Genomic DNA, 19,102 nt, shown 5'->3' on the forward strand with positions numbered 1-19,102 from the left:
TTCTTAAAATGTCATTAAATAGTGAGAAATGTTGATCGTGTTTCCAACACCCTAAGATGATGTTTTGCCTACAAACTAAATATATTCAGTTCATTGAGGACCAAAAAAACAAAACAGAAAAATATTCACATATAATAAGCCTTAAATCAGAGAATTTTGTCTTTTTCTTTTTCATAAAAATGACCTAAACCGATGAATCAAATATCAAAATTGTCAGCCGTTTATTCAGCAGTCGATTATTAATAAATTAATAAATGAATTGCTGCAACTCTACTTCAAACAATTTAACCACGTGGAAAAAGAGAAAGAAACATAATTGTTGCCCAAACGTATTTGGACGTCATTTCAGGGGTTAAAAAGCATTGAAACTACTAATCACAACACTTACACAAGTTCAGCGCAGTCTTCGCCCTGCATAAGCTTTAAACGTGTTACATATATCAGATAGTGGAAAATATTGCCAAACAGATGGAGCACAAATCTTGTCGTGTCATAACGCGTGTGCCCCTCCTGTCATAGGCAGAAGCATCAGAGCTATTTATAGATTTGGCAACTCAAATTAGATCGACGCAAAACAATTATTACAGAGCAGTTCTTTTTTTGAATCAACTCACCGCGTTATGTTCATATATTTTAATTTACCACTACTTCAAAAAAAATAACAATGTGTCAGATGGCTTGTGCCAGTCCTGGTTGGTGTATCTACCCCTGAATGAATGAGTGATAGCCAGTTGTAATAGTGCATTGGGGCATTGGTGATGTGCGTGTGAATGTGCAGAATGTTTAAGGTTAGTTGCTCATCTCAGCACAATATGGAATGCAATTTAAAAGACAAAGAAAAACCAACCAATATCCATTAATAATCTTTTTATTATTATTATTATTATTATTATTATTATTCAAACGTCCTTATTATCTTTGGCAAAACTGTGAGATCCAGAATCGGCCTGATGAAATGAGGCGTCGAGCATCATATGACTGCTGGTCTGGGTGGTCCCACGAGACGCGCTGGCTCGAGGGAGGCTGGCGGCGAGCCACCATGGCCTGTAAACAACAACAGCGTCAAGTTGAAGGGAACTGGACCTGAGTGTCGGCCCTGTCGCCCGCTGCCGCTCCGAACACGACGCACAGAGCCCGGCGGTTCCCCGCCATGCGTCGAAGGTGTGTCTGGTGAGTGATTCCAACCCTCGACCGACGACGAGCACCAGCTACTTTGGCAGCGGCGGCGGCTTCCTGCGGACTTATCACCTTGAGCCTCGCATTGCGCTAATGCTAGCTGCGTTAGCCGCGTTAGCCGTGTTGGCGGCTAGCAGGGCTAACCTCGGCTACCTCGGGGAACATTGCGCCAGTTGTGCCAATTTGCTGAACGCTGGTTCCGCCACGGGCGACGTGTCCAGGTCCGCGCCTCTGAGGACTCGCGGGGTATGTGTTAGTTTAACACCGCGTCGTATAAAACACACCCGCGGACACGGCAGCTACACGTATGGCAACTAATCCTGGCTAACGTTAGCTAGCCAGGGTATGGCGAACGTTTACGCATTTGCAGCTAGCTAAGTGGCTAACGCTAGAAGAAGGAATAGGGCACTGTTAGCTTCCGCTTCTGTATTGTACGCGTGTCGGTTGAGGCGAACACACATTGTCGGTGCCAATGTGGTTCGTGCTCGGCCTTTGTGTAATGCTGTTTTACACGAGAGGCGCGCTGGTGTCAACGTAACTGCGTATCGCTAGCAACGTTTAGCAAGCGTGTAACGTTATTGCTATGCTAACGGGAGCGGCTAACGTGATTAAAAACAGACGAGTGGACCCGAGTGTTGATGCAATGAACGGTGTGTTGAGTTTCAACAAAGAGTCTCGCAGCAGACCCACAACACGTTGTCAACGATCAGTGTTTTTGTTGGTTTTTGTTTTAGACCAATTTGATCAGGGGCGAACATCGTGAAGCACCATTTAGCTCCTACGTGGGCTGGTATCATCACACTCCTCCGTCAAATCGCCGTTAGTGTTCGATGGTTCGTGTGTGTGTCGGGTCTGCTGCGAGCTTGAAGTCTGATAGTCGCCATCACTGTGTCTGCAACTGACGACCAGTGTCTGCGTTGATGGATTTTTGTCCTAAAACGTCTGAAAAGAGAAGAAGAAGAAAAAATGATATATAAGTGCATCAAATGTATATATAATAATATGTGATGTCACCCTCAGATTGATCTCCTTCAGACGGGACATCCTCCTCTCAACTGGGCTGCCCACTAGCCATGTCCTCACAGCAGCACAACAGCTCAGCCTCCAACAGTCCTACCAACATCTTGGGTTCTCCCTTCTCAGTTATTAGTCCCTCGCTTAACTCCCCCGTGGTCTCACCCTCTCTGGGATTCGGACCCATCAGCAACAGTCAGGTAATTGAAAGCCATTAGGAGTCTGAGACCTGATGTCACCGTCCATTTAATTTCTGTTTTTAGCTGTTACAGCTGCAGGGTGCTAGGGTTTGTTTACATGGACACATGCTAGTTAAGGGTACACAACACTACACTACGCTGCTACTATGCTGTGAACCTGTCGCGATTATTACGTTATCGACCCATCATATGATACATGAATATGAACTCAGTCATTTTTTAATAGTCATTGTGTCTTCATTTGCCGTTGTACGAATAATCAATTATTGTTTTGGTCCATAAAATGACAGAAAATATATAGATTTCTTGGTATTTGTCTAAAGGCACCATGTCTTCAAAATGCTTGTTTTGTCTGAGGTCTAAACTTTGATGACATTTCTCTCAGCAGCGACACAAGTCGTGTAGGACTTGCACGCGCAACGACCAAGCTCACGTGGCTCAGTATCAAAAAATTGTCTTAAAATTACGATAATATTTTTCATCGCAATCATTTCTGGGACAATATATCGTGCAACAAAAAGTAGTCATCGTGACAGGCCTAGCTGTGAATAGCACTCTGGATATAAACGCTTGCCAGTAGCTTTTGTATGCACACAGGACACACTGATGTGAAGAATAATCAATTATCTTTTTCGGAAAAAGTGACTAATTATTTAAGCTTTCAAAAGTATTTGCATGACAGTGCTGTTTTATTTATCTGGTTGCACTGTGTGTCCAGATCTCTTCCTCAGCCTCCATATCGGGGATGCACTCGATCAGCAGCTCAGAGGATATCAAGCCTCCATTTGGCTTGAGGCCTATGCCATCTCACAGCCCTGGAATAATGTTGTCTCAGAAACGCTTGTGTGTCATCTGTGGGGACCGCTCTTCTGGTGAGTGAGTGCAATAAGAGCAGGATTAGCAGAAGTGTAACATCGGCTTGAGACTGTTTTTTATTCTGTGGCAATTTTAATGTGGATAATCCCTCATTATCCGATTTATCTGCTTATATCCTCAACACTAATAAAAATAAATCTCAGTAACTTTTCCCAATAGAAATACAGCTAGTGTCAGACTGTTGCCCTTCACTTTGATTGGTTGTTTTTGATCATTGAATTGCCCTTTAAATTCTATCTTTTTCTTAAATCTTTGCAATTAACAGGCAAACACTATGGAGTGTACAGCTGTGAGGGTTGCAAAGGTTTCTTCAAACGCACTGTGCGTAAAGACCTGAGCTACACCTGCAGGGATAACAAAGAGTGCCTGGTCGACAAACGCCAGCGCAATCGCTGCCAGTACTGCCGCTACCAGAAGTGCCTGGCCATGGGCATGAAGAGGGAAGGTATGCAAGAAACAGGTGATGTTAGAGATTTACGTTAATACTGAGAGCCTGTTTGGCTATTGAAGGTTTGGGCACTGGAGGTTGTCATGCAACTGCACGAAAAGGGACATGCATCAGAGATTTGTGCAAGACTTCGATATATATTTGTAGAAAATTGATTAAACATTGGTGAGCGTGGCACCTCTGTGAGGGTGGATGCTTGATTAGATAAGCTTAAGGTTAGAGTAGGGTTATATATCGGGGATGGTTTATATAACTAACCCCTCTCCATCTCTCCCCTTCACTCTCTCCTACTCTTCCCTTTCTCCATCTTTCAATAGTGATCAAACATGTAAAATGGATTAAAGAAGATGGAAAAGATGAGGGATGGATGAGTATGGCACTTAAATGCTAAAGATATTGTATTGTAATGTTACTCAGAGAATTAGCCTCTTGTGTTAGACATGCAAAATTGTGAACTTGGTGGATTTGTGAGTAAAAATGCACCTAGAAATGTGTGCAAGTGTGATAGCTTTGATAAAATAAAAACAGTTAGCCAGCTGTAGTTCTTTGCTGAATGTGTGATGACGCAGTTTGCTGTCATGTGCAACAGAGCCTGAGTAATGGGTACTCAGACTGGCTGCCTGCAGAGAACTGCATGCCCCTCGCGGGAACGTGCACAGCTACAGCTGAAACTATGATGAGGTTGTGCTTGCCTGTGAGGACAGTAAAAACTTTATGGATGTGTTGACGGCCCACCGATGTGGCCAACGGGGAGAGGGAGGGAGAGAGACCGCAATGAATTTGAAACAGGACATTCTCAGTGCAGCAGAGTTTCGTCATTATTTCATTTTACCATCATCTCTTTCCTTTTTTTCCCCCCACCATTACTGTTTTCCTCGTGTTTCGTCTGATGCAGCGGTCCAGGAGGAGCGCCAGAGGAACCGAGAGCGCGAAGGAGAGCTGGAGTTCAGTGTCGGGGTGAACGAGGAGATGCCCGTGGAGAAGATCTTGGAGGCGGAGACTGCAGTGGAGCAGAAGACTGAGCTTCATCACGATGGAGGCTCTGCAGGCAACTCTGTGAGTGGATTGATTCATATAAATAACGGTGTTGGTCATCTGCTTTGCATGGCGGCAAGATTAGTTTGCGCTCAGTTTTCTAATTTTGATAATCAGGTTGTCATTATTGGCAGAATACTATGGATAGATGAGTAATGACATTGTTGTATTGATTGGTTTCAGCCCCACGATGCAGTTACCAACATCTGTCAGACTGCAGACAAACAACTGTTTGCCCTGGTGGAGTGGGCAAAGAGAATCCCTCATTTCTCCGAACTGCCCCTTGATGACCAGGTCATCCTCCTCCGTGCAGGTACGAGCAAACCCCTCTATTAGAAATTAGACTACAAAAAAAAAAGGCTATATTTTCATGGTTAACCTGTATTTATACAATGACACTAACATAATAAGATCATGCTCTCTTTAACTGTTATGATTCATTTTATTTGCACCCTAAATCATAAAATGATCCACACATTTTAGAAAGCGGGAGATGAGAAGGAAATATTTATTTTTTAAAAATTAGCCAGTAGAACCAATAAAGCAAAGGTGAACCATAGAATAACATAAGTGAAAACCCTGAGTTGTGGTCATGGTGCACCTGAATGTTAAGAGTTTTTGCATAGATTAAATAGAAGACAAGAATGTATTAATTTAATGCACAAAATAAAAATATAGTTTAGTTATTGAGGTAGAATTTGTCACATAAAACAAATTATGTTTTATGTGACTCTGTATTTCTGTATTATGAGGAATACAGAGTATGAGCCACGGCTCCGAGATGACGGCAGCCGGTGATGTCTGAAAGTGTCTTTTGTCCGAACGGACAACTCAAGTTCAACTTTAAATATGTTGAAATGTCAAACTGGTTCGGGAATCACTGGAAGTGAGTCTCAAAGGGAACTGGTTGGCAGCCAGGTGTAGCCTGGTTTTAAAGAAACAGCTTTCAACCTGAGTAAAGAATTTTGGACACGACGACTATTCAATGTAGGTGCAATCGTTGTTGAATTTTTTTTTTTCCCGCTGCTATCACGACTTATTTGTGTGTTCACTGCATCACCTTTGTCAGGGTGGAACGAGCTCCTCATCGCCTCGTTCTCCCATCGCTCCATTGCCATGAAGGACGGGGTCCTCCTGGCCTCTGAGCTGCAGCGCGACAGTGCACACAGCGCAGGAGTGGGAGCTATTTTTGACAGGTAGGTACATTGATGGAGATAAAAAGAAATTTCAGCAGTTAAATATCAGCCTATTGTAATGACTCTGTCTAATGTTTTACATTTGTGTAGTATATCTGCATAATAGCTGCTTTTCTCTGATGCAGGGAAAGTGTGCAGAGTGCAGAGGTCGGCGCCATATTTGACAGGTAATTTAATACATTTTTTTGAATTTTAATGACAATATTTTGGACATTGTCATTCTATGATTAATGCTCTTTGTATTTTACATTATTCAGGGTTCTTACTGAGCTCGTCAATAAAATGAGAGATATGCAAATGGACAAAACAGAGCTGGGCTGCCTCCGAGCCATCGTCCTCTTCAACCCAGGTGCTCAACCGTGCAAACACACCGCTGACATCTAAATAAGAGTGAAGTGTCCAGCCCCTAATGAAAATATCTTGTATTTTTCCTGCAGATGCTAAAGGGCTTTCCAACACCAGTGAGGTGGAGCTCCTGAGAGAAAAGGTCTATGCATCATTGGAATCCTACTGCAAACAGAAATACCCAGAGCAGCAGGGAAGGTACGTTTCTTCAGCTGTGACGAATCTGGCTTACTTTTTATTTTATTTTACTCTACTGCATTTGGTTTCCAGTGTATTGTGTCAAAGTTGAACATCCTTGTTTACCTTGTCGAACTAAACGATTCTCATTTTCTTCCCCGCAGGTTTGCCAAGCTCCTTCTTCGACTGCCGGCACTAAGATCCATTGGCTTGAAGTGCTTGGAGCATCTCTTCTTCTTCAAGCTGATCGGTGACACGCCTATTGACACTTTCCTCATGGAAATGCTTGAAGCTCCCCATCAGTTGTCTTAGACAGGAGAAATGTGTTTTTTTTTGGTTAGGTTCAGATAGCTGAATTCTAGGAAGCTGGAGTGGGACTGGAGTGGCACTTTAAGTTCATTGAAGATTTGTCAATTTGTCTCACTTCTCTCTGGGTTACACTTTCTCAGTGCAGCACAGATTCGCTCTTTAGACCAAACCCAAGGCGTGGCATGGTTTACATGCTGGTGCTATATGTTGAAATGACTTCATGAGTAACTATGGTTTAAAAAAAAAACAAAAAACTGAAGTATTTTTAAAAAAATGTAAACATTTACATATTTCCCTCACAGGAATAGCTATAATTTGGGTACACATTTTTATATCAACTTTTTAGACACCTTAAAGAATTAAGCTTCAGTTGTTTCTCAAGCTGAGCTGATACCTGAACCCTGTTTTTTGTTTTTCAAAGGAAGGCCACCTGATTAGTGAGTATGCATTAAGTATGTAGTCTTTCTTTTTTAAATTTCAAACCAGATCTACATCCAGCTCTGAGTTTACTTGTATCCATCACAGAATCTAAAATCCCAACAGTGACACTGGGATAGGCGACGCGTCAGTGATTGAATCTGTCAGGTCGGACTAGTCTGTGTCTCCTGAGGATCAGCTGTGTGTCTGGTAAATATACAGGTAGTGTTGTTTACTTCTTTGCCATTTTATAAATCTAATCACTAAAGTGGTTACCGATTAGACTGCACCGCACACTTGCTATGTACTATTTCTAAAACATACTTTTTAAAATAAACACCCGGCCTCGAAAATGGCCGGCCGTTTGTCTTCTGGTGCTATTTCCGACATAATTTGACGTTGGTGCAGATGCACACCGAACCACAAACCTAAGAAAATATGCAAAACTGAAAAATCCTTTGTGTTAATCTTTGTTGAAAATGTAGCAATATAAAAAATGTAAAAATGCATAAGAGCTTTCTGCCTGTCAGTCATTCAGGGGTTTTACAAAGTAAATCGTGTCTGGTGGAAAGGGAATACTCCATTTTGTAATTTATCTACACAATTCTAAGGTACTGTGCAAAAGTAATTGTTCAGGGAAAATGTATATTGATAAAATTTGAATAATGATCAGGAGATACAAATTATATAATTCTTATTATGTGCCCTTGTTTTTAGTTTTCAGCTAGTATAAAGCAGAACGTGTCTTGGGTTGCACTGGATTTGCTGGGACTGTTTCAGCTTATTCCCCCCTCCCTTTTTTTGGATGCTAAGTTGTCTTTCCTACACCCCCCACCCTTTTTAAAGGTAGCTGTCTTGTTCATTGTAATGTCTCTGCAATTTATTAAAAGCAAACCATAATCACATTTAGATCCAAAACACCTGTGGACATAGGAGTTTTAAAACAAGACCAAATGAGGTCTGTGCGACGGCCACCTGTGAACACCAGACGAACTGCGTTGCTAAGCTTGTCAGAGACCTCTGTACGCTCTTAAGCATAAAGTGACTTGAAGCATGGGTTGTGTGGACTAAAAAATAAAGAGGCTTAAGTTTTTTTTCTTCTTTTTAGTTTGCCTTTTCTTCCCCAAAAGTGTCACGTGTCCTTTGGATGAAAACAACACAATTAAAAGACGACAGAACAGATGTTTTAATGAGCCTGTTTTATTGTAGATGTTACATAGATTTTGCTGTGGGTGCAGAGACGCAGCAGAAGCCGTGTGTGTGTGTGTGTGTGTGTGTGTATGGTGCTCATGTCCACGCGCCACAGTGACGTTATGACAGGCAGCGACACGTGTGGTGCGCTTAGGTTAAATGGAGAGCATAAAAATGATGAGTGCAATGAAATCAAGGGCTTCTTAGGGATTCCACAGGAGTAGCTGGTAAAATTAGATCAGTCCGTGAAGAACAAAGGTTTCATCACAGGCGCGCACAAACCCAAAGTGAACCTCCCCGTGTGTCAAGCAGAAGTGACACCTTCTTTAAACCATGCATGGCTTGGTTTGCTTAAATTATAGTCAGAATAATACTGCTTTTAGTCTATCATACACTATTCTACACACGGAGCAAAATAAAACAAAACAAGGACATAAGAGACATTGTCATGACATGTACATCACTTTACAGCATTCCCCTATATTACTTTACACATCTTATTGTGTCTTGTTCTTTTTGAACAAGTCAGTACAATCTGGGAAACACGTTGAGCTCTTCCCTCGTAACTTCAGTTCTACGTTGCATGCTACACACTGAGTCTAAGGTGCTGAATAGTTTTCAGTAAATTCTAAATGAAACGACAAAAAAACAACATACTGCTGGTGTGGTTTCTACGTAGCTTTTGCATGGTGTCGCACTAGATTCTTCTCTCCATGGCTTCAGTTCCATCACAGTGAAAACTTGCGATTGGCTCGATTTACTTTGCAAACTTACAAGCCGTGATATCAACTTAATGCATGTGGTAGTGTAACCAAGGCCATTTCCAAATGAAAAGCACAGTGAGCTCCTCGCCAGTTCAAACACGTACTCACATAATCAAATGGTTGAACCGCAGACTCCTCCTCTCTCACTAAAGAGAGGAAACTCGCAAAAGTAGATAAATATTAGATTTTTTTGTGCGGACTTATCACTGATTATCATGTTACCCCTGATGTTCACATTCATAGTTAAATAATGAAGGAATTCTCCACGTCCTGTAAATGAAAACTGAGATGTCCAGTGATGCAAACTGAACTACATATTGAATTGGCCTGATCTATTTTTGTATTTTTTGTAATTTAATCTAGGTCTCGAACAGAGAGGAACAACACACGCCTATATTCTACAGTAAGGCCACAGGATACAGCTAATGTGCATAACCGCCCTAATTTGTCATAAATACTTTAAAGCTATCTTCATAACAAACTATTTGATCCAATATATAACGTGAAAAAAAAGGACAAGTTTAAAAACACTGGTTAAAAATAAATCACAGCTCATGGATGATTGCAGATTGATGGTCTCACCCCTCACAGACTGCACATTTGTAGTAACATTTTCTTGATTTTTTTTATATGTCCCTGAAAACATCTTAATAAATAACTGTCTCGGAAAGGCACTCTGAAATGTGCAGTTAATAGTTTGTAGAAAATAAAACTACAGAACTTATGAAGATCGCTCACCTGTGACATTGTACCCAAACTCATCCTGTTGCCAACCGCTAAGTCTGGGTCACGTGATGTGACTCGTCTACATTTGTTTAAGATTAATAAGTAAATGTCGGGGAGCATTAGTCTGAAACGAGTGGGTTCACTAGTCCTTCCCTCCCCTCATGATCTTTCAAAGTATTTGCACCATTGCTCTGATTAATTTCTTCTTGGCCGGTTAACTAATGCACAACCTGCCTTGAATATGTCGACTTTGATTAGACATTTAAAAACTGTGCTACTGTTACAGTTGCTGGTAAAACTGCCGAGTGTATTTTCAGATTCCGACGTCAGAGTGGTTCAGTGTCAAGGATTTCATATTCCATTCATCCGTTCACGTCCAGTGCAATTGTTTTTTAGTTTTTTTTTTAAACTTGAGCACCTTTTCTTGAGCAAAATAGAATAGAAACACAAAACTACCACAGTAGTATAGAACATGATATCTCTGCACAAAGCCATCTATTCAATAGATGAAATGTCTTTTGATTCCACTAGTTACTAAAGCTGCAGCGCAGATAGTGAAGAGTCTGTACCGCACATTAAGCCCTCTTGATTCCCGCCAAGGCCCCAGAGATTGAAGCACACGACCTGCCTACTCTTTTCATGACCTTGGCCTTAAAAAATACACTTTTGCGTGGGTGTTTGTGAGCGACGTCACGTCCGAAGGATGATGGTGATTAAGCCTCGTGAGTGCAGATCATCGATGTTTATCCAGCGTCAGCAAAAGCGCGGTGGTTTGATCTCGGCGCTCCGTCTCTGCTCTCCGCCCCGCCGTTTGTGAATAAACTCTTGTTCAGCATTTTTTTATCCACCCTCTTCAGGAAGCACGTGCATCAAGCCTATGTAAACCAAAACGCATAAAAATGAGATCAACTCATCAAAGCTAAGGGGGGTGAGTGCCAAGTCAGAGTGCAGGGGGTTGCCAGGTTGGTTGTAGGCATTGGAGGGGGCAGTAAAAGGGTTTCCGGGAGCGTCTTAATGCCCAATGGGATCCAGGCCCAGATCTCATACCTGCATCTCCGAACCACTGGACAAGCCCAGAGCGTTGGCCTCCTCCGTCGTCAGACCATTCTTCAATGTCCTCCTCACTGTGCAGTCGGGGAGAAAAACAAAAAAAGATTTTTTTTGTGTTGTTATTGACACAAAAAAAGGACATACAGCGAGAAGGATTCATCTGTGCATGATGATAAATGATAGCACTCGTCACCAGCGGCGGACTCACGTGATTTTCGGTTGACGCGGGATCGTCTCCTCTCTCGAGGTTGCGTCCGCTGGCCGGGCCCCTGAGTGGCCGACCTGACGATCCTCTCCATGATCTCGTCAGCCGTGTCGTCTGTACAGTTCACTGGGTCGTCGCTGGCAGAGCACCACGGGGGAGCACGCCCTGAACAATAGTGGCAGAGGGGATGAGTTACATCCACAAAGGAAGCTAGCGAGTCATTGGATGGCCGATGAAATGTGATGAGGACTGACCTCTGTTGCTGCCAGCTCTGGTGCGCGTACGGAGGCCCGGCACCGTGGACGTCCCGCTCTCACTGTCCTGCAGGCTGCTCGTGAGCACGGCCTTCATGTTCTCGTGCTCGGCTGCGTCTTCTGCATACTGGATACCCTGGGGCGGGCTCTCCTGTGAGTCTGATGGGCCACTGCCAAATTTACCACTCTGCAGCGGGGGTAGGGGGACACAAGAGAGCAATATTTAGGAGACGGCAAAACTCTGCTCCATGCTCTGCAATGGTCAGTATTTTTGGAAGAACTGTGAGTAGAGGATAAAAATCAAAACTTGTTATATGGCCTACAAGTGAAACAACAGCAATGTCCTGCTCAATCCAGAAACGGTTAGTCATTTCAAAGATTTCCAGAGTTGCTTCATGACTGTTTCTTACACAAGTGCAGACATGCCAGGTTCAATAGTTCAGTGTTTAGTGGAACTAAGGTCCATTATTTTCTACCAGGAAGTATCTGTGGCTCCTCCTAATGACATTCACTCAACACAGCAGCTGACATCACACAGCCACCTATTCTCTCCCTGTCATCACCATCGAGCTTCCTCATTCACGTGGGCGCCCACACACACACACACACACACACACACACACACACACACACACACACACACACACACACACACACACACACACACACACACACACACACACACACACACACACACACACACACACACACACACACACACACACACACACACACACACACGTCAGTCAGTCAGTCAGTCAGTCAGTCTTACCTTTGACTCGTCCTTTTGTTAATCTTCACAATTACAATAATTATTGTTCAAAGCTGCGACAACACAGCGTTTGAATGTTAGTCACCACAGAAAGTTAACATGCCCTTGTTTGCACACAAAGTCAACCCCTCCCCTACCTCACTCTCACCGTCATCCTCACTCTACAGAGATAAAGGAAATGGAAACAATATGTAGTGAGACGTGTTGGACTCTTTCAGGAGACAGTTAGCTGATGAACAGACTTACAGATACACCATGTTAAGCGTTTTCTCAAAGCTTGAAGAAGATTTATAGGATTAAAGGAATAGTTCGCCATTTTGGGTTAAATGCCGAAACAAAAGACACTGATTGCAAGTTTATGTTTGGTAAATACAAAGCAGGACCCAGCTGGAAACAGCTAGCCACCTCTAGAGCTCATTTATTAACTATATCTTGTTTGATCCATACAGAAGCATACATAAAATGTTTTTATGTGGCGTTATTGGTGGTTGGATTTGGTACTTTTGGACATAACAAGGCTGCCTGTGATCCCTTGCTTTCAGTTTTCAGTCTCTGAGCTAATCATTTTCATTGAATTCTCAACAAGACAGCGAATAAGGGTACTTCACAAAATGTCAAACTATTCCTTTAAACATCTACAGCTAAGAAACAAAAGAGCACATTTGACTAAACACCTCTGAAAGGGTGCGGTTAAGGTGTGGGTTGTGTTGTTTCTCCTTCAGGGACATTCAAAGGTTTGAATTTTCACACAGTGATTGAATTAGAGTCCTTTTGAAGACTGAGGGGCCCCTGCCAACGCTCGCTGTGGAGTCCGCACTCAGCAGCCGACTCCTCTGGGTTTAAGGGATTTTAATCATGCAGGGAGGTATTTGCTCTGGCCTTTTTAGCCTGCTGCAGCTACAGAATGGGATACACTCAAAACAATCCACCGATTGTTGTTACAGTAACTTATACATGTGCGTGCTGAGGGACTATGCTGATGTCATTAAAAATGCATGCGGCGTCTGTCACAATCGGGCCACGTTTGGTGCTCTAACCAGATTTAGAAGGAAACCAGTGTCAAGGGATTGTTCATATTGTTTCAGAGAATTGAGAAAATACTAACTAAACAAAGACGAGGATCAGGAAATGGAGAGAGTCTACATGTGACGGTTGCTCAAGGTGAAGACCACTTACATCTGTTATCATTTTTCCCCTGGTCTTGTTCCTCTCTCGGTGGTTGGCCCTCTTCTGTTTCTGCTGCAGCACACGTTCTCTTGTTGTGCGATACTCGAGGGCAAACTCACTCAGGATCTTGCTGAAGCGATGAATGCTGACCTCTCGCACCGCGTACACGGGATGGCCCAGGAAGAGTAGAAAGGCATGAAACCTGCAAATGTGTAGAAAAACATTCACGTCACATTCACGTTAAATGTGCTCCAAGAAGTCATGACAGTCACATTTGAAACTAGAATAAATACAAAGGATAATAGATCAACAGTCATTTGCTTTACAGCTGAATATACCTGTTGATGATTCTTCGGTGTACAATCTTGAGAATAATAATTCTCTCTGCGCAGTCTTTGAGGAAGTCTGACATTTTTTGCTTCAACGCCGGTTTCATCTCATGTTTCGCGATGACCTTGAGGTGATCCCACGATGCTTTACACCTTCGTTCCATCTGGGCCAGATTGTCTTGGAGCTGGTCAAAGTCCACCTGATGAAAAAACATCACAGACAGAACCGTTCACAGACCGTCGAGGTGTCCTCGTCTGTGTATGAAAACACAAACTGAATTTGTGAAGGAGCTCCTGAAAAGTAAACAAGGCCGACCTTCGTCAAGCGGGTGATGGCTCCTATCTCAGAGTAGAGGTCGGAGCTGTCTGGAAACTTCTCGACCACGATGGCGCAGGCGTGATGCAGCAGGGACTGCTTGTGAACCGTGTCCTTCACCTCTGGGACTTTCTCCAAGTAGCCCAGCTCAAAGCCTTTTGCCTAAAGATGCATGCATGCATACACACATACGACACACTCAGCACGTGGAACGGAAACAACCGTCTGAAATTAAAAATCAAGGGCCTCTACTCAAGAAACTAAATTGCCGTGAATTTCCTTTTGGGCCCAGTCAGAAAAAAAGAGCTGAACAGAGTTCGCCCAGTAGATACATAGATTCATCAGACTGCGATTATCAGAACCACATCTACTTCAGACCTGACCGATTGCTCAGTTCACAACAGCAGAGCTAAAAATAAAGAAAGCCAGGACGTATCATGAAAGATCATAATCCTAACAGGATCTCCCTTGTTCTCGTGCCAGTTCGAAATGGCTTCCTGCAAAAATATAAATGCAGCCATTATTTGCGGGAACTACTTGTTTTGATGTTGATGACTTATGTTTCCCTTTTGCATGTTTGGCTCTCATATTCCAGATGTTCACTCGCAAAAGGCTGCAGTAAACATAGAAACCTCCATCACAAAGTGAGAAAGAAAAAAAGAGACCCAGATTCAAGTTCACACACGAGCAGCCAGACAAACACATACTTCCAGAAAACACGCAGTCACACAACCTCCCTCCCCACTTTTCCCTCTCAGACAGACGGACGGACGGACGGACGGACGGACGGACGGACGGACGGACGGACGGACGGACAGACAGACAGACAGACAGACAGACAGACAGACAGACAGACGGACAGCGCCAGGTTCAGCCGAATCCTTGACAAGCATTTTTACTGTAGGACAGTGTCTGCTGCAGACAGTCAGGCAGCACATTCTTCTACACACAGAGTCCACTGTTATCCTTGCCAAATAAATATGTTGGTGGGGAAGCTGGGGGAGGAGGAGGAGACGGAGGAGGAGCGTGGGAGGAAATGGTGGAAGTGAGTGAACGACGCACAGGGAGAGTAAAAAGGGGGGAACCTCAAGCCATACAAGTCTTGAAGATAACTCACGCTGGTGCCGTTGAGGAAGTTGCCGATGGCCAGCAGTGTGGTCAAGATGTAACGGAGTGTCCTGTTTTTCTCCAACTGGTCCATCCCTTCCTTCAGGTCCTGGAGAGGTTCTGCCACTTCCTAAAATTGTATGAAAATACAGTCAGGAAGGACACTACATGATAAAGGTGCACAGTATAAAAGAATAGCTGTTCAATACACTTCCTCTTCCTTTTATAGAGGAAAAGGTTAACACCACTGTCGTGTCTGTTTGGGAAATATGAAGCTTCAGCCAGCAGTCTATTAACTAAGCACTTTACAAGGTACAGAAGCAGCTCGGCTTACTGTGTCCACAGTCACAAGAAATAGTCCTGCAAGACGACGGGTGTTCTTCTGCACGGATTAAAACATTTGGAAAATAAATTTGTGAGATTTATGGTGCTGTTTGCACAGAGCCAGGCTAGAGAGTTCCCATGTTTCTAGTAGTTAAGCTTAGCTAAGCTAAAGAGATGCTGGCTGTAGCTTCGTATTTACCTCACCGACTTGACAGTGTTATCGATCTTCTTCTCCAACTCCTGGCAAGACGGCAACTAAGCGTAATTCCCAAAAAATTCCCAAGAGCTTGTGTAATGCAGAGTAAAAACAACACCCTCGTGACTTATAGCCCCCCCCCATCCAAAGTGTGATGTATCTGCATATGATTAGAGTGAACGGGACTGAGTCTGACCTTCTCAATAAGCTCATAATCCATCTTGAATGCCCACAGCTGCAGGCGAGCAGACAGCTCTGTGATGGAGCAGAGGGTGAGGAGGAACTGCTCGGCGCTGCCCAGGGGAATATCGGGGTTGACCAGCTGAGCCTCCTGGATCCTCTGCTTCTCCTCCTCCGTGGGGATCATCGTCAGGATTTTCTAGGCCGAGAGGGAAGACATAAGAGGAGGCGAACAGAAAGGAGCAGGCTTATTATAGGGTGCCTGTTTTTCAGTGTCTGTGTAAAATGTTTTTTCTGTACCTGTGTAAAAGTTTTTACATAATGTCAGGGCACAAATTATCGAGATGGAAACAAACCAATTCGGACATTTTTCTATCTGTGTTCATCTAAGATGATTCCAGCCTCCCCACAAACTGAACTTTCAACCTTTGCGTTTGTTGTCGGGGCTGAATATCCCTCCAGAGGAAAACTCCTCCCTGCTGACAAATGAATTCAAGGCGGAGCTCTGAAAACTGCAGGTTACCTAACACCAAAGGGATGGCAACGTCAAGCACTATCTGCTGATGGCCTTTAAAGGTCGATTGTACGTTTAGAAGGAGTTAATCAAGGGGAGTTAAATCTCTCGTTTGGGGAAATCCACCGTTGTATTTCGGTGAGCTGGGTTAAACATCGCTGACGAAAACCCTGTTGAGCATGAATGAGGTTCATTTGATGTAACAGCATGAGACGGTGCTTATAATATGCAGTGCAAATAAGTTCAATGTATGTGTCCTGAAACAGAATCGCATTCAAAAAATGCTCACCTCAATTCCCTCCTTGTTTAGTGCGTACTCATCAAAGTTGAGGATAGCTGTCTTGATGGTGCGGGGCGGAGGTAAGACGGTCAGGCCGATGTTTATAGCGTTGCTGCGTTTGGAATCGAGGACTATGATTTCCTGCCGTTTGCCATCAACAGCTGCTTTCTGTGAGAGAGACACAATGTCATCAGAATTGAGACATTTTTTGCATATTACATCGTATATCTTGAGTAGTGGAAACAGTTGTTAATGGATTAAATGGTGTAATGCACTACACAAAAACAAATGTGTAAAAACACACCTGACTTTTGAGTCATTTTTCCTAAAATGGAAATAAGTCGCTGGTTTACTTGTTTTACTTGTGAAGCTGTGCCTCTCGTTACAGCAAAAAAAAATGGTTGGATGTATAAGCGGAAAGAAAAAAGTGTAAAGAGTGGCAGGAAAAAAAGGTCTGCAGAAAAAGCAGAGTTACTTTGTTACTTAAATCAAAAGGGTTTATTGTCTCACAGTGAGCATGAGAGAGTTCTAAGACTGAGGCTGGAGCTCGAGGAAAGTTTGGTACAGTCAGTGGGTTTGTGAATATCTTTTTGTGTACAAGTGGAAAATATGCCTGAACATTGGGGCTACAGGCAAGATGGGGGGATGGGATTCGAGGTCTGTGTGTTTGTGTGTGAGCGCATGTGTGGGTCATTAAAATAAAACTGTATCCTCTTAAGCAGCTACTAAAGAGCTTTGTATCCATTATTTTCAGTTCTTTTTCGTCTTACTAAGAGAGAGAGCGGCTCACACATTGTACCATGTGCATCCTCAATCATGTGAGACACACAAGATTATCCTTCCAAATACAGCAGCCAAATCAGCACCGTGAAATAAACCTGGTTTCTTCCAAAGCGTATGTTAATGCTACTGTAACAGCAGGACAGTAGTAAGTTACCTTCGTGACAGGCAGCTCCTTGGATTTGGACTCAAACAGCTGCTCCAGCTTGGACGTGTCCAGTTTAATTGGCTCCAGTTTGGTCCAGAGGGACTCCTTGCAGAATTTATGGCTCTTGCACTGCCAGTCCACAGGACGCACCTCATTCCAGAAGAGACGGATGGTCTTCTTCTTCTTCTGGAAGAGAGGCACCTCACCGCGGCTGAGATGAGGGGAGGGCGGAGGGATAGGGGGCATGAATGGCGGGGGTGGGGGCATCATTTTGCCAAGCATGGGAGGAGGCGGGGGGCACCCAAACAGTGGTGGGGGTGGTGGCAGGGCAGCGTTGAATGGAGGAGGGGGAGGTGGTGGTATCAGGTCACCTGACCCCAACACACTGTCCATATCTAAAATGTCCAAGTCGTCCTCGTCCCTCAGGTCCGTGAAGTCAATCTCTTTGATGCGCAGCTCCCTGGGCGACGCCATTAACTGATCCCAGATATAATCCGACTCTTTTTTGGGAGCTAAAGCTGATGAGGCAGCGGTCGATGATGATTTGTCAGTCTGCTGCTGCTCTTTTAAGGCCTCCACCTCAGGGGGCGATATCAAGCCTTTGACCAAATCTCCAAACTTCTCCGCCACTGCTCGGACACTGCCCTGGTTTTCCAGATGTCCCACCTCCATCTTTTTCACATTTTCTTCCCTGGCCTGTCTGTGAGCCTCCAGTGTGGAGATCCTACTGGCCAAACTGGCCACAGCCGAGTCACCGACCTCCGTGTCCTTCTCGCACTGACATTCTTCTTTCTCCGTCTCTCCTACGTTCCCGTCATCCTCGTTGGTTGTAGTCTGAGCATACAGCATGTCCAGCATGAAGCGCTTGCTGTTGAGAATTTTGTTGCATTGGTCGTTCACATCTGCGTCTTTAATGCACGGGGTCCATTGGCCTGTTGATATTGATATGGAAACAATTTTGGTTTTAAGAGAAATAAACATAGTTGATTGGCAAAATAAGTGAATAAAACTAGCGCCTGTCATACCTGCGTCAATGTCACTGGTGTGCTTCTCCTCCCGCTCCTCCCTCTCCAGCGTGCTACTCGTAGAGGAGATGCTCGATGCAGAGCAGTTGTCTTTTTCATTCACCTCCTCGTTCTGTCTCTCCTTCTCACTCAGCAGAACGCTGTCTTCTACATCCCTCACCGTCGGCTGCTCCTTGTCACACTCCTCCTCTAACTCGACATCCACCTCCACCTCTGTCTCTATCACCTCTGCTACATCAGCTACCTCCGCTTCTTCTACCTGCTCTTCTGTCGCCGCCTCATCCCTGCACTGTTCCTGCTCCTCCAGCTCCTCCAGGTCCTCCTGCTCCTGCCTTCCTTCGTTCTCCATGCCTGAATGTTCATCCGACGCCGGCTCTGCCACTACATTCTGCTGAGACTTAGCAACATCCTCTGTCTCGGCAGGCGACTCTGGCTGCTTTTCTGGCTCGGAGGGAGGTGTGTGGGGAGATTCTGATACTGTTAATTCTGGCACTGGACTTTTGGTTCGGGTCTGTGGGTCAAGGATTGGCTCTGAGATTTGCTCTGTTCCTGGAAGAGAAATCAAAACAACGTGCAAAAAA

General features: G+C 44.1%; 2 protein-coding genes across 9 annotated transcripts in view; one reads left to right on the forward strand and one right to left on the reverse strand.

Moving 5' to 3' along the window:
* Nucleotides 1-980: 980 nt before the first annotated feature.
* On the forward strand, nt 981-8,286 carry rxrbb (retinoid x receptor, beta b). Of its 7 annotated transcripts, none has more exons than XM_035630533.2 (12): nt 981-1,161; nt 2,197-2,390; nt 3,109-3,262; nt 3,532-3,726; nt 4,032-4,085; nt 4,610-4,770; nt 4,933-5,062; nt 5,819-5,945; nt 6,071-6,112; nt 6,203-6,294; nt 6,383-6,488; nt 6,632-8,286. In XM_035630533.2, the coding sequence occupies exons 2-12, from the start codon at nt 2,250-2,252 to the stop codon at nt 6,777-6,779; spliced, it is 1,350 nt and encodes a 449-aa protein (XP_035486426.1). In that variant the 5' UTR covers nt 981-1,161; nt 2,197-2,249; the 3' UTR covers nt 6,780-8,286. The 7 variants fall into 7 exon arrangements, with proteins under 7 accessions (XP_035486426.1, XP_035486414.1, XP_035486452.1 ...); XM_035630521.2 differs by having other exon boundaries at nt 982-1,170; XM_035630550.2 differs by having other exon boundaries at nt 983-1,170; nt 3,532-3,711.
* An 87-nt stretch (nt 8,287-8,373) lies between these two features.
* The window catches only part of fhod3b (formin homology 2 domain containing 3b), an 86,787-nt gene continuing 76,058 nt past the window's right edge, over nt 8,374-19,102 (reverse strand). Inside the window, exons 19-31 of one of the 2 annotated variants that reach the window (XM_047333271.1) lie at nt 18,522-19,070; nt 17,506-18,428; nt 16,578-16,736; nt 15,791-15,973; nt 15,085-15,204; nt 13,968-14,129; nt 13,661-13,851; nt 13,332-13,524; nt 12,293-12,316; nt 11,384-11,570; nt 11,133-11,294; nt 10,922-10,998; nt 8,374-10,749 (exon numbers count right to left, since the gene is read on the reverse strand). In XM_047333271.1, the coding sequence (XP_047189227.1) occupies nt 10,744-10,749; nt 10,922-10,998; nt 11,133-11,294; nt 11,384-11,570; nt 12,293-12,316; nt 13,332-13,524; nt 13,661-13,851; nt 13,968-14,129; nt 15,085-15,204; nt 15,791-15,973; nt 16,578-16,736; nt 17,506-18,428; nt 18,522-19,070 (2,936 nt within the window). In that variant the 3' untranslated portion in view covers nt 8,374-10,743. Of the gene's footprint in view, nt 10,999-11,132; nt 11,295-11,383; nt 11,571-12,292; nt 12,317-13,331; nt 13,525-13,660; nt 13,852-13,967; nt 14,130-15,084; nt 15,205-15,790; nt 15,974-16,577; nt 16,737-17,505; nt 18,429-18,521; nt 19,071-19,102 lie in introns of both variants that reach the window. The other variant, XM_047333278.1, reaches the window with a different exon arrangement.

This window comes from Scophthalmus maximus, chromosome 1, assembly GCF_022379125.1.
Source record: "Scophthalmus maximus strain ysfricsl-2021 chromosome 1, ASM2237912v1, whole genome shotgun sequence".
Lineage (NCBI taxonomy): Eukaryota > Metazoa > Chordata > Actinopteri > Pleuronectiformes > Scophthalmidae > Scophthalmus > Scophthalmus maximus.